Here is a 13,682-nt window from a genome sequence, read left to right as displayed (position 1 = left end):
GTTCACTGGCTTCTGTTGAGATTGGAGCTGAAATGTTCCTTCCCCCTCCCACCCCCATTTCTAAGGTTACTATGAGGCGCCTGAGAAATGGAAATCGGGAGATAAAGAAGTCCCAGGAGTCTCCTCGCTCTGCGGAGTGACACCAAAATCACAGCGCGCCCCAGCTGCCACCCGCTCCAGACAAGAGGGGGGGGCGGCGAGCAAACATGGGAACAATAGGCGCTAACGAGGCCGTTGTCCCTGGACGTCCCTCACATGGTAGCACCCAAACCCCTTCATCCCGATATGGTATATCCCAACGGATGAAGAAGGCGTATCCTTTAGAACTTAGGCACGCTCGCCGCTTTCCACTCTTCCCCCCTCCCTCCCTCCCTCCCTCCCTCGTCCTGCCCCCGCCTCTTTCGTCCGTTCCCTTTCGCGGACTTAGGGAAAGAAGCGAGCAGGATCTTCTTTTGTGTGAGAGCCGGGGCAAAGGGGAGGGGGGAGGGACAGAGAGAGAGAGAAGAGAGCGCGCTCACACGCACACCGTCGCGCGCGCTCGCCTAGCCCTGAGGGAGGGGGGAAAGAGGACGAGGGGGGAAACACACCATTGAAAACACACACACACACAACTCAACCGGCCGTGCGGGCGGGCGCTCGAGACGCTAAAAGTCAATAGGGGCAGGAGGCGGGCGGGCGAATAGTTTTGCGGGGCGTGTGGAGCGAGATCTATAATATCTCAGGCGAGTCGTTGGGAATAACGTTTATTTATTCGCCTGCTGAGGAAAGCCGCGAGCAGGAGCCGAAGGAGAAGGAACCGCGCCGGGAGGCTGGACTTTACCTCAGGTAACTCAGTCTTGGCCGGGCTCGGGAAAGTTTCCCCCTGTTGTTTATTCCCCCCCCCCCGCGTCTGCGGGGCTTGAGGCCAGCCGCCGCCGAGAAAGGAAACGGGAGAGTTCGTGGCGGCGGCGGGGGATCCACTAGATCCCCCCCTCCCGCCCGGGGTGGATCTCTTTCTCTGTCCCTTTCTCCATTTCCAGCCCGGCGACGAAAGAGAGAAGAGGGCAGGGAGGAGGAGGAGGAGCGGGGGCGGCCGGGAGGGCTCTTCGCAAGGGGGACGAAGCCCCACGTTTGGGCCGAAAAACGCGTTCCTGGCTGGGGAAGTGAAAAGGCGCCTGTGAAAGGGGGCTGAGGGAGGCCGAGGAAAGGAAGTTGGGGGGGGGGAGTACTCCGGAGTTGTCCACGTATCCCCCTTTTCCACGCACCCGCCTCCCTCCCTCAGGAATGATGGACGAGGAGGGCCTTTGAGGAAGTGAGCGGCGAAGTGAACCCTTGAGGTTGGGGGGGGGGGGAGGGAGGAATACCCCGAGGAAGTGCATAAGGCTGAGATTCTTCCTCTTTCCCCCACCCCACCCCCTCTTTAAAAGTTTGTTTTCTTGCCCGATTGGAACTTCGCTGGTGTGAATGCTTTTTGGTCGCTGGGGAGCCAGTCTTTTTAAAATCATTTTATTTTTTAAAAATAATTTTTTATTCTTCTTCATTTAATATATCCATAAAAACAATATAATAATACTGATAAAGAGAAAAAACAAATAGTGTTTCTAATTTGACCATCAAATGACTTCCCCCTCTCCCTCTTCCGTCTAAAATTAAATGGTATAATCTTTTGCTAACGGAACGAATCCCGATATTGTTTTAATTAATCTGTTCTTATCATATCCAACATTATGAAATCATTCCCTAATATAAAGAAATACAAAGTATGAATAAGGGATTAGATCAATGAGTGTCCTTTAAATGGTCCCGTTAAAAAATAATTTTCACAGTACATTCTCCAAGCCTCCCATACTGGGGAGCCAGTCTTGACTGGAAGCCGCGTCCGGCCCCGGAAGCCCTTTTCTGGTTTACCCCAAGGTGATCAGGAGCTGGCTGTACGTGCTTGACGCCAATTATTTATTTATTATTATTCTGCTATTTATACCGGTCCATGTTAAAAGTGTGGAAATTTTGCCTGTGGAAACAGGTTCCGGGGCTGAGGCCCGATGAGGTTCCGTGTGGTGAAATCCAGATGTAGTATTTACTCTCTCGTTTCTTCTCTCCCACCACCATTCTACTTTCAGTCTGGTGGGACACAGCAGAGGTACGTTTCTCACTGCTCCTCAGGGTATGGAATTCCATTTGAGACAAGATTGAAATGCTGGCATTAAGTGGGTGAGGCCACGAGCTCATTAACTTTTTTTCCCCCTTCCTGCAGATGGTTTTCTGGATAGGAGTAGACCAGCGGTGGAATTAGTATCCTGTATTTCCACATACAGTCCTGGAGAACTTGCTCTCTCTGTGTGTTCCTCTTTCCCACAACTCGCTTCAATGCCTGCTCAGAAGAATAAGCCAGCCAGAGGCATCTTCCAGTCTCATTCTGTCTACAGTCTGTAATAGGCTTGTAACCAGGCATTGCAGGGGGCAGCAGGGGCAGCTGCTGCTGGTTTTAATTTCTTCCCCCTCCCCCCCCACCATAAAGAAGTGGACGCTGTCTCCTTTTGACAATGATGAAGACTGAAGGCAAAGGAGAGAGAACTTTGAGAAGTGCTTCTCCGCACAGGAATGCCTATAAAACTGATTTTCATGCCATTAAGAGCAGTTTTGATTCAGTGAACACAGATAATGCTTCAAGCAAAAGAGGTTCTCAGCAAAAGCTGCCCAATTCATCCAATGCAGGGGGTAATGAACCACATGTTCGTGGGAGAGCTGTTACCTATGGCAACAGAGTACACAAGATCAAAAACATGTTCATGCAGATGGGTGGCTCTTCGACTTCCCCTTGTGAAAACAGCATACCCTCTGAGCCCAAGATTATCACCAAAACATCTTCAGCTGAACCTGCCCCTTCCTCTCCCATCAGTCCGTCTTTTCTCTGCGTTCAAAAAAATAACTTTCTCAATAGTGGCTCTATACCCTGGAGTGGTTCTCAGGATTCTTTACTTGCTGGTGCTTTAACTGACAAAATTATCCGCAACAACGATGAGGGAAATCTAGACAAAGTTGCCTTAGCTGAGAAGTTTTCTGAGACTAGGAAGCTTTTTGAAAGGAACACAAAAAAACCAAGAACATTGGAGAGATGCACTACCAACAAAAGTGAAAGGATTGAAGACAGGAGACACGACTCTCTTTCTCCCGATGGTACTAATGCGGTAGATCATTTTAATTTCAATAATGAAGTGAGTTCTCAAGTTTCTCCGGGAAAAACAGAAAGTCAAGGAAGCACTGAGAACAAGCTGCAGCAGTCCAGTGGTAACTGCAGATCTCTGAATGCTGGACCTATTTCTAGGCGACTGGAGAGTTTCTTGGCTGACAGTGACAGTGAGGATCCCAAAGACACTTTGAAAAATGAAGGTATTCCAAGCCCTGGCCAGACAGTGTTCTGCAGTTGGGAATCACCAGTGGTTAATCAAGAGCAAGGCTTGAAGCAGAATCCACCTTCTGCAATACCTGTCTTTTTCAGCGGTAGCATCATTGAAAGAGATGAGCTAAGTAGGGCTGCTGCGGAAACATCTAAAACAACTTCTGAAAGGGATCAACATGATACTTACAGTGCTTCTAAAGTGGACAGAGCTCCCATAAAAATCTCGGAGATAGAAGTTGTTAGAGCAGAATTGATTGTGGTGCAGAATGAAATTTCAAGGGATGAAACTGTGGGGGAAGTTAATGTCTTCCAGGAGAAGAAACCATTCAGGTTCCCAAGAAGGGATGCGGAAGGGAAGGGACTTACAGAAAGAAATGGCCTCATGTTTGAGGAAGTGGAGGAACTTAGTGGGTGCAGTGAAGCTGGTGAGAGAGGAGTAAGAGAGATAGTAGCTCTGGAAGAGGTTCAAACAAGAAGGCAAAGCCAGGTGGAACAAATAGGGGGTAGTGAAGAAGAGGAGGAAGAACAACAAGTAGACCAGAGAGAGAATTTTAATGGATTCTCTTCCAGTGCTTTTGGTATAGAAAATGCAGCTTTTGATGATGACAGAGAAACAGAAGCATATAACCAAGGCCTTGAAGGAGAAGAAACTTTGGCAGAGGAGGACTGCAACTATGATAGTGATTATGAGGAATTTCCTGGACTTTCGGAGGAAGATGAACCTGATCCGCATAGGAAAGTAAAATTTTCCACCGCCCCAATCAAGGTGAAGTATCTTGGATACTCTTGACTTTTATGTTTTTTTATGGTACCCTTGCCAGAAGTTTAAATGTTTGCAATCCTATACTTTATTATTATTTTCAAACCATTATAAACTCTTGAAATGGAGCCTATAAAATTTTTGATTCATAAACAAATGTAATTTACTGATTTAATTGTAGTGATAACCAGGACTGATAAGTGTACATCAAATGAGAAAAAGCCTGATCCATACATGTACTCAGAAGCAAGTCCCTTTTGATGCCAGTAGGGCTTCCAAATACAAAATGCATAGGGTAGGAATGTAAAGTTTCAACAGTTCATATAGAACATTGTGCCTACTCACAGTTCACTCAAACATAAATTTGTGGGTTTGGGGAGAGGTGGTTGGGAATATATTGTACACTTTTTGTTAGAGAAGAATCTGTTTTCTGTTTTATCCTTTTGTATTATGCAGAGACGTGTAGTATAATGTTGTCATAGGTTTGCAATAGCCAAAATGGACCATCCTTTGTAAGGTCTGATGTAATCGCAGGAGGAACTTATCATGGGAGGGCCTTGGCCTCTATGTCCTGGTTGTTGGCCCATCATAACAACTGGTTGGTTGCCATATGAAACAGGATGCTGGACTAGATGGACCACTAGTCTGATTCACCAGGACTCCTGTTACGTTTTTATCACTCCTACAAACAGTTTCTCTGTGTCAGTATGGTGTAAATATCTTTGATAATTTAAAATTCTTAATGTGCAGCAGGTGTACTTTTATAGGTATGCAAGCCTTGTGGGGCGGGGGCTGTAGTAAGAAGGGAAATTGATCAAGATTGAGTAAAAACCTGGCTGGATCCAGCCTAAATTTTAAACAATATTAAGTGAATGGTTACAGGACACAAAGCAGTCTTTGTTGATTTAAACATGTCAGTTATGTCTTGATATTTATAGACAAAAATTTAAAAGCATGTGAAATATAGCTTAGTTATTTGTATTCATTATGTAGAACTTGAGCAGAAATTTGTAATGGTATTTTTGTAATACTCTACTAGTATTCATCTGAGCCTTAGTCAAGTGTTTGAGGCTGCAATCTGCATGTTTACTAAGGAGTAAGTCTCAGTAAACACAATGGCAGTTTCTGCTGAATACTTAAGATTGTGCTATAATTCTGGAATGGAGTAAGAATTGCGCCCAACATCTGACAACTTGTACTCCCTTTTTAATATTTTTTTATAATTTTTATACAAGTAATTTTTCTATACATATTTTTCTACTTACCTTAAGAAATCAGTATACACACCAGGTCCCTACCATTTGTGTACTATGTGAACACCGTGTACCCCATAAAGTTAGATACATTTTTAAAAACTCCATCATAATAGTGCTGCCAGTGGCAATCCCCCCCTGTCCATCACCTGAAACTGTACACATGGTGAACCATGCTAATTTTTAGTCAAAATTGACTTTAGTCTAATTTATTCTAATTTGATACATGCCTGTAAATTCTTGCACTGCAGCCCATCCTATGCATAGAGGCCTATATTACTGTCCTTGTAGAGGCCTATCACTGAGTTTGCTAGCCTAACCTCTTTAACATACTGATTATTATGAAGATAATTTATATAGGTTTGATAAGAAAAGGTCCAATATTCAAACACTGAAGCTTCAAAGGGGCAGTCTTGATAAGTAAGTGAGGATAAAGGGACAAGTATGGGTTGTTTATTTTTCAACAGTTAAAAAAACAATCATTTAATGTTAACTTGGCCTCAGTTAAAATGTTTGAAGCTTATGACATGTACAGTAAACAATTTCAGACTGTTGAGCTTTCAGGGTTTCATTTATAGCCCATGGGAAAATGTCAGATGATCAATGGTGAGAATTCATCATCGTGAGATTTTTGTTTTATGGTTCATTTAAAAATATGTTCAGCTGACCTATTTACTATTATGACTCTGGCATTTGTTGCTTAGGGCCAAAAAGCTCTTTCTTTGCCTCAGTAAACATCAGGGTTTGTCTTTTATTCAGTTAGTAATCTCAAGATTAGGCAAATTTTTATCTTCAGTTCATTTTATACATAAGTCCAGTGCAGATGTAACATTTTTGATCTCTTAACTATGGTTGGCTGTATGCTTAGGCACTCTCTTCCCCTTTCTCCTTACCTCTATGGCATGAACTTCCTTCGCTTGTCTCCATCGGCATAACTATGGTTATGCTAAACAGTTTCCTTCCTAACCAGTGGTGCAAATCTGTATAAAGGCCTGACTCTGATGAGAGTTTGATTAGTATTTGCATCTTCACCAACCAGAGACACAACTGAGCTATAGTTAAGGATGATAAAGGGAGAAAGGTGACAATTTGCAGCAGAGAGAGATCAGGAGCATATGCGGAGCTGAGGTATTATTAAGTGTGGTTAAAAGATGGGCATTTCATCTACATCGCTCCAGAACTTTTACTTTTATAAGTGTATGGAACTTCTTGGTATACATCTATGTTGTATTATATTGATGTTGTAGAGACTTGTTCTGCCACCTATATAAAGCTTTCAAAGTAACTTTGTAGCCCATGAATTCATCATGTGTGCTATCTCCTTAAGTGTTTTCATATATCTCCTTAAGTGTTTTCATATATTGCACAGTATCAGGTCTTTTTGTTTTTCATTAGTCAAAGGGAAATGGTGTTACTTGTGGTTTATTTCTAGTTGTATTCACAAACATGCATTACTAGTCAAGAGATCTTTAGTAGTTTTTAAGTCAGTTTTAGTTTATTCATTTAAAGTATAAACCCAGCCCTGATAAATTTTATTTGGCTTTAGGAGCCAGACTAATTTGTCAGCCTTTACAGTTTTGTATTTTAATATTTATTAAAATATTTAATATTTGTATTGTAATATTTTCTAATTATTGCAACCATAAAACCTAATCCTAACCTCTTCATATTTTCTCTTAATTTCATTATAGCTGTGGCAGAAGTATTATAAGTAAATATAGGGGGGTAACCTTGGTTGCCATCACCATAGCAAAGAGCTAATCTCTAACCCTTAACCTAATTTCCTAATTTGTCATCATTCTGTTATTGCTTTAAAATGCTTCACTGAGTTGAATATTGGAGCCAATATAGAAAACAACTGGTTAAAGTTAAGAGATTAATTTATTCACCACCTTTTAATGTTGAGAGTTAAGTACACATATAAACAAGCAATGAAAAGAACTTCGTGTGCATTCTTTTTTTAGTCATACAACAAAACATTCTGATACAAAATAAATGAGCTTTTTAGTCCCACTGAGAATTGCTGAGGAAAACCACAATAAAATCTTTGCTGAAAATAGTCAATGCCACAGTGTCTAGGTGCCGTGGCAACCTGGTACGTGGGACTGGATGAAGCCCTGGTGTAAACATTATTATATCAGTACTCTATTTCAATGAATTGTTACTGAAGTGTTGAAAACGGTGCATCCAAACACAATCAAGTTCAGGGATTATATGTCACAAGTTCTACTAGGGATGAACTGAACTTTCCCCTTGGGATTGTTGTCAGCTCTCTGCATGAACGGCATTTTTATTCAGAGCTACCTTATTTCTGTTATATCTGTGCGCAGGACATGTTGGTTCTCCCCAGCAAGCATATCCTGTAGTTGACACAGGTGTATCGAGTACCTTATATAATAAACAGGGAATAGTGTGTCGAAGACTGAAGTATTCTCCCACTAGTTTCTAAACATGACCATTTTTAATGCCCAATTGGTGTCCATTTATTCTTATGTATAGGAACTGACATGTTAGTCCTGTGTAGAGAGTAGAAAAGTGTTGATGACACATTATATCATATTGGAGGATGAGCTCAAGATAGTACAACTGATATTAGGTCTTGTAATGATATTTCCTGAGTAAATATAGGGGGTTGGACCCCACAGAGGATGTCTCCGTATGGAAAGGAGGGGTAACCTCTGCCAGTTCTGATTTAGTGCTCTTTCTCTGGGTATCCTGTCACTGCAGAGCAGCATTTCTGGGGGCATTTTCTACTACAGTGAGATGACAGAGGCAAGAAAGTCTGCGGTTGAAATCCCTTCCATATGCAGAAACTGTCACTGGATCCAAGTCAGTTGCCTTCTGTTGCAGGATCTAGTACAGTGGTTCCCAAAGTGGGCGGTGGGATTACCTAGGGGGGCACTAAGAGACAAGGGGGCTGCAGAGGGGCACTAGAGGTGGGGTTGAGTATGTGAACCAAGGGGGCAGTGACCCATAAAGTTTGGGACTGTGTTGTTGGATAGGGTAGGGGGCGCTGGGGTTGAGTATGTGAACCAAGGGGTCAGTGTCCTATAAAGTTTGGGAACCACTGATCTAGCACCTGGGTTGTATGTTTGTTCAGTGGTTCATCATTGTTGCTAAGAAGTTATTTTTGGTTTAGGGGAGGGCTGTATGTAAGCAAGGAAAGGCCGATCACCTAGTGCCAGCGAGAGGGCAGTACTGTTGTCCAGGATGGGCTGTAGTTCACTGAAGATGTACTGCGCTGGTTTGAGCTGGGAACTGCCAGTAAGAGTGTGGTGTGCTGTTACCACATTTTAGCCTGTCTTCTAGTTTGATTATTTCTGGTTGCCAGTCTGGCCTTGTCAATCTGTTTCTGCATTTTGTTGGGTAGGTATTGTAATATCCAAAAGAAAATCCTTCAGGTATGAGTCCCTGTCCAAAGAATTATTGCAGGTTCTCCTTTACAGTGCTCAATCATATGAAAAAGTAAAAAAAAAAAAAAAGTTCTTCAGTGGTGGTTTTTGTTGTTGTTGCGTTGCCTCTGGTATGAAGAGTTTCTTTGTCAGTAAAAACCTTTCAAGCCTCCTGAAGGTGAAGGAAGCAATAATAAGAAATATCTTGTTTTTCGTCATTTTACAAGTCTTCAGAAACAAAGAAAAAAGGAAGATGTTGAAATCAGTAGTTGTTTCTAGTGGTATTTTCTGCACAGCTGTAGGACAAAATATTTTTGTTTTAAAGAATGTGTTATTTAAATTATGCCTTACACACCTGCTGTTACTGATAGTGATGAGAACTAGGTATGACAGTAACTCATTAGTTATGTATCATTTGAAAAATTCTGTTTGGACTGAAAATCTAATCAGGGCTCATTTGAATTTTATCAGGAGTTCATGAGGAGAGTCCAGTCCTGGAGAGACAGGTCTAGACTCTGTATCTAGCAGTGTACCATTAATTTAGAATCTTTATCTCCCTCTCCAGCTCCAAGGTCAACAGGAGGGTGGTGGTGGTGGGGTTATCCATGTCATATTGTGTTTATTTGGAAAGCGTTATTTAATTTGCATCTCCCTGTGGAAAGTCCTTGATCCCTGTCTTCTTCCAGCATGGTGTAGTGGTTAAGAGCGGTGGTTTGGAGTGGTGGACTCTAATCTGGAGAACCGGGTTTGATTCCCCACTCCTCCACATGAGCGGTGGAGGCTAATCTGGTGAACCAGGTTGGTTTCCCCACTCCTCCACATGAAGCCAGCTGGGAGACCTTGGGCTAGTCATTGGGCTAGTCACAGCTCTCTTAGAGCTCTCAGCCCCATCTACCTCACAGGGTGTCTGTGGGCAGGGAAAGGGAAGGTGATTGTAAGCCGGTTTGATTCTTCCTTAACTGGTAGAGAAAGTTGGCATATAAAAACCAACTCTTCTTCTTCTTCCTGATTTTGCTGTTGCTCCTGCCACCATCTGCCCATTTCTGTAGCTGCCATGGCCACTTCGTCCCTTGACTTTCCAGCACCAACATTGCTGTAGTGATCCCTTCCTTTCCATCCCTTCGCATCCTCCTGGTGGTCTCTATGCGAGCTGCATCTGCCATTGCATGGTGCAAATACCCGCATTGCATGGTCATCTTGAACTGGAAGAGATAACCCATGCACTGAGTATGGACTAGTGATGAAGGTGCTTGGAAAGTGGAGGGGGAGCATGTTGTTTGCCGAGGGTTGCTGAGGTGGAATGATGGGTGGAAGAAGCAGGAGTCGTTCAGCTTGGTCATGGTCTTTGGCATAGCAAGTATAGTACATGGATTTGAGGACCCTCAAGTCTCACACTTATTTTTTTTGTCCTTCGCTGTGTGAGTCATACAAGTATCTTATGCCTATTTTGTCACATAGGGAAGAGATAAATACTAGCTGCTGGCTTGTGCCAGTGACTATAATGTCATATTATGCCATGCAATTCGAGTGCCCATTGTTGTTGAAATAGTTGTGGATGCTAAGATGTGTTCATGCTTATTGTGCTGTGCCTCATTTTATCCCATATTTCTTTTTATAATTATTCGGTGTTCACACATTGATGGTGGTTATCAATATACTTCGTAGGAACTTTAGAGCGACTTAGATAAACCCATACTTTTGCAAAGTTGACATTCTTTTTATATTGCAGAGTGTAAATGGACTATTAACTATATTAGCTATTTACTGAGGACTCATCTGCAGGGAATGGTAAAAATACCATGGGATCTGGGAAAACAGGCAATAGTGATCTGAAGTTGCTTACATTGGAATCTTCGTGCCATACAGATTAATGTTGCCATACCAAAAACAAACAAACCACTGCTGGCTGTACGTTGCTATCCTGCATACGGTTTAAGAATAAATTCTGTCTTTTATTGTAATCATGTGGCTGAGCTAAAAACTTGCTGCATGTGAATCTTCTTTATATATATGAGAAAAGGCTGAATTAATTGTTGCATGTGCATTTGTTCCAGGATGATTGCACAATTTTTATACACTTGCCTGAGAGTCATTACACAATACCTTTACTGTCCATTGAAAGCTGCAGTTCATGAGCAGCTTGTGCATCTTACCACCCCTGTAAGCAAGATGTGTGTGTATATAGGGCAGTGTGTGTAGAGGGAAGGCAGAACTGAGCACTCTGGACCTCCCCTGCCTTAATACGATCATTTTAATGTGGGCACTGAACCTGTGTATGTACAGACTGCAAGAACATAGGCTGTTGTTAACAGGATATTATTCTTTTCTTTGGGACTGTGGATAAAGTGAGGGAGAAAGATACAGCTTACTTGCATTGTCCGAAATCTAATCTGGAAATTGGAGACAACTTTCAGTATGTGGAGGCCCAAGTGTTGACAGTAAGCTCCATTCAGAGCCTGAATCCTGAGAGGATCACTAACTACTTCAAAAAAGTTTTTTTGGCTGCATGATCTGCTTCGCTTCTGTCTCAGTCCTAAAACAGCAATGTTCTCAGCTGTTAGAACTCTTTTCATTTGTTGCACATTTAGTCCATGAAATATACACTTATTCCATGAAATATACACTTTTAGTGAAAAGTACTGTTACTTTCTTTCAGAGGAAGTGCCTTTGTTCAGAAAACGCTTTTTAGCAGTTACATTTTAAGGCTAATTTGCAAACTGCAGGTACCTTGCACTACCCTTTTGCTTCTTATACAATACAGAAATGCAGAAGTTGTTTATCTCCTGGAAGCATGCCGCCCATCTCATTTTGTTCAGTCTAAACAAAAGTGTCCTCTGAAACATAATTTATAATTTCATTTGGCCAGTATCATGGCAAACACTATAGTTACTGCAGTGTTTGTCTTTTTAAAAAAGATTGAGAACTTCAGCTGCAGTGATTATTAATTATAGTGCTGTGTAAAACTTGATATTTAATGTTCTTGGAAAACAATTTGATGCTGAACAGTTGTTTTAAAAAAGAAAATGAGAAAAACTAAGGTTTTTAAAATACTCTTCCCTAAAAACATTGTTTATTGAAAACGTAGAATGGCTTTCAGTGTGGATTTTTGGCTTCTCCATGTATTTAGCATATGACTTCAAGTATGCTTTGGCTGGTTTGTTTCTCAGAATGTCCTGCCGTGAAGCTTGAACAGGATGCTACAGAAGAACCTGCAAATGGTTATTAGTGGTTGGGAAATGGGGATTCATTGTCTTATATAGCTCCTTTCTCTCTCTCCGTGGTTACTGTCATCTTTACGTTACTGCTTACTAAGACAGCAAGGTGATTCAACATTGTGTGTGTGTGTAAAGTGCCTTCAAGTCACAGCCTACTTATGGCGACCCCTTTTGGGGTTTTCATGGCAAGATACTAACAGAGGTGGTTTGCCAGTGCCTTCCTCTGCACAGCAACCCTGGTATTCCTTGGTGGTCTCCCATCCAAATACTAACCAGGGCTGACCCTGCTTAGCTTCTGAGATCTGACGAGATCAGGCTAGCCTGGGCCATCCAGGTCAGGGCTGATTCAACATTGGTGTACTCTAAATTAGTATTTAAGTACGATCTGTTTTTAAATCTTGTCAATGTGTGTGAAAATCTTCAAAATGACTTTTTATTTCAGGTTTTCAGTACCTTCTCAAATGAAGATTATGATAGGCGTAATGAAGAAGTTGACCCTGTGGCAGCATCGGCAGAGTATGAACTTGAGAAACGGGTGGAGAAAATGGAAGTTTTTCCTGTGGAAATTGAAAAAGGTACAAATTTTAAATACACATATTTTTCTAGTAAATAACTTGTAGTCAAAATAGATTCATTATTAGGGTTGGAAAAATTAGGCACCCAAAAAGTAAAAATCTGATGCATAGAAATTTAAATCTTTATCTGCTCAGAAGATTGTCTCCTAAATGTTTGATGGTGCTTCCAGGTCTAGAAACACTCAGTTCTTACCATGACGAACTAGCTAAGTTCTGTCATGTTTTATGTGAGTTAGCCATGGGCACTTGGAGCCATACTGCAGCTCTGGGAAGTTCCACAGGGCCTGATTTAGATTGGGACCATGACACAGAGTTGACACATGGAATTCGCAGCTACAGTATAGAAACCAGTCCCCATTGGAAGCTCGTGTAAAACATAACATGTTGTTTGGCCATAACAAAACTTTCCTGGAACTAAGTCTCATTGAATAGTTCTGAGTAGGATTGAGTAGATGTGGTTAGGATTGCACTGTTAGTGACTTACTATTCGTGATTCAAATATAATTCAGTGGTTTGCATGTGTGATAGAAAAATCACTGTAGCTATGAAACGAGTTTTTAAAAATGTGGTTTTTATTTGGGTAAACTAGGTGACTGTGGCTTAGGTATCAGTATCATTGGAATGGGTGTTGGTGCAGACCAGGGCCTGGAAAAGCTGGGAATTTTTGTGAAAACAATAACAGAAGGTGGAGCTGCACAGAAAGACCGTCGGTGAGTTTTCAGTAGACATGCTCATTTGGTTTTGCATGTTCTTTCTTGAAGAAAAAAAGGTTTATAGTTGCATATACTTCTACTATGGACAATAAAGTTCAACATGTATCATCAAGTTTTGCAACTCACTGGTATTCTGACACTTCACTGGATCTTATCTTTCTGCTAATATGTTATTAAGGGACATAACTGCGAATCCATTGTATTGTATTGTATTGTGAAATTTATTTAAATCATACAATAGATTATGTCATGGACTTAAACTGTTTTCAGTTTTTTAATTAATGTATTTTTTGAACGATTGTCTGTTTTTATCCACCCTGCCACAGTCATTGTTAGAACCTACAGAACTCTGATTTAGAAGGACAGGGTAATAGAAGATGACACTGAAGAGAATA

General features: G+C 41.7%; 1 protein-coding gene across 2 annotated transcripts in view; it reads left to right on the top strand.

The window, feature by feature from the left end:
* The first annotated feature begins 2,237 nt into the window (after positions 1-2,237).
* Positions 2,238-13,682, top strand: part of LOC130487991 (neurabin-1-like) — a 45,753-nt gene continuing 34,308 nt past the window's right edge. For both annotated transcript variants that reach the window (XM_056861566.1, XM_056861565.1), the window contains exons 1-3: positions 2,238-4,145; positions 12,442-12,574; positions 13,164-13,284. In XM_056861566.1, the coding sequence (XP_056717544.1) occupies positions 2,523-4,145; positions 12,442-12,574; positions 13,164-13,284 (1,877 nt within the window). In that variant the 5' untranslated portion in view covers positions 2,238-2,522. The remainder of the gene's footprint in view (positions 4,146-12,441; positions 12,575-13,163; positions 13,285-13,682) is intronic.

The sequence above is a fragment of the Euleptes europaea genome, chromosome 15, assembly GCF_029931775.1.
Source record: "Euleptes europaea isolate rEulEur1 chromosome 15, rEulEur1.hap1, whole genome shotgun sequence".
In the NCBI taxonomy this organism is placed as follows: Eukaryota; Metazoa; Chordata; class Lepidosauria; order Squamata; family Sphaerodactylidae; genus Euleptes; species Euleptes europaea.
The sequence above is the reverse complement of the archived record's forward strand: the minus strand, read 5'-3'. Positions and strand labels throughout refer to the sequence as shown.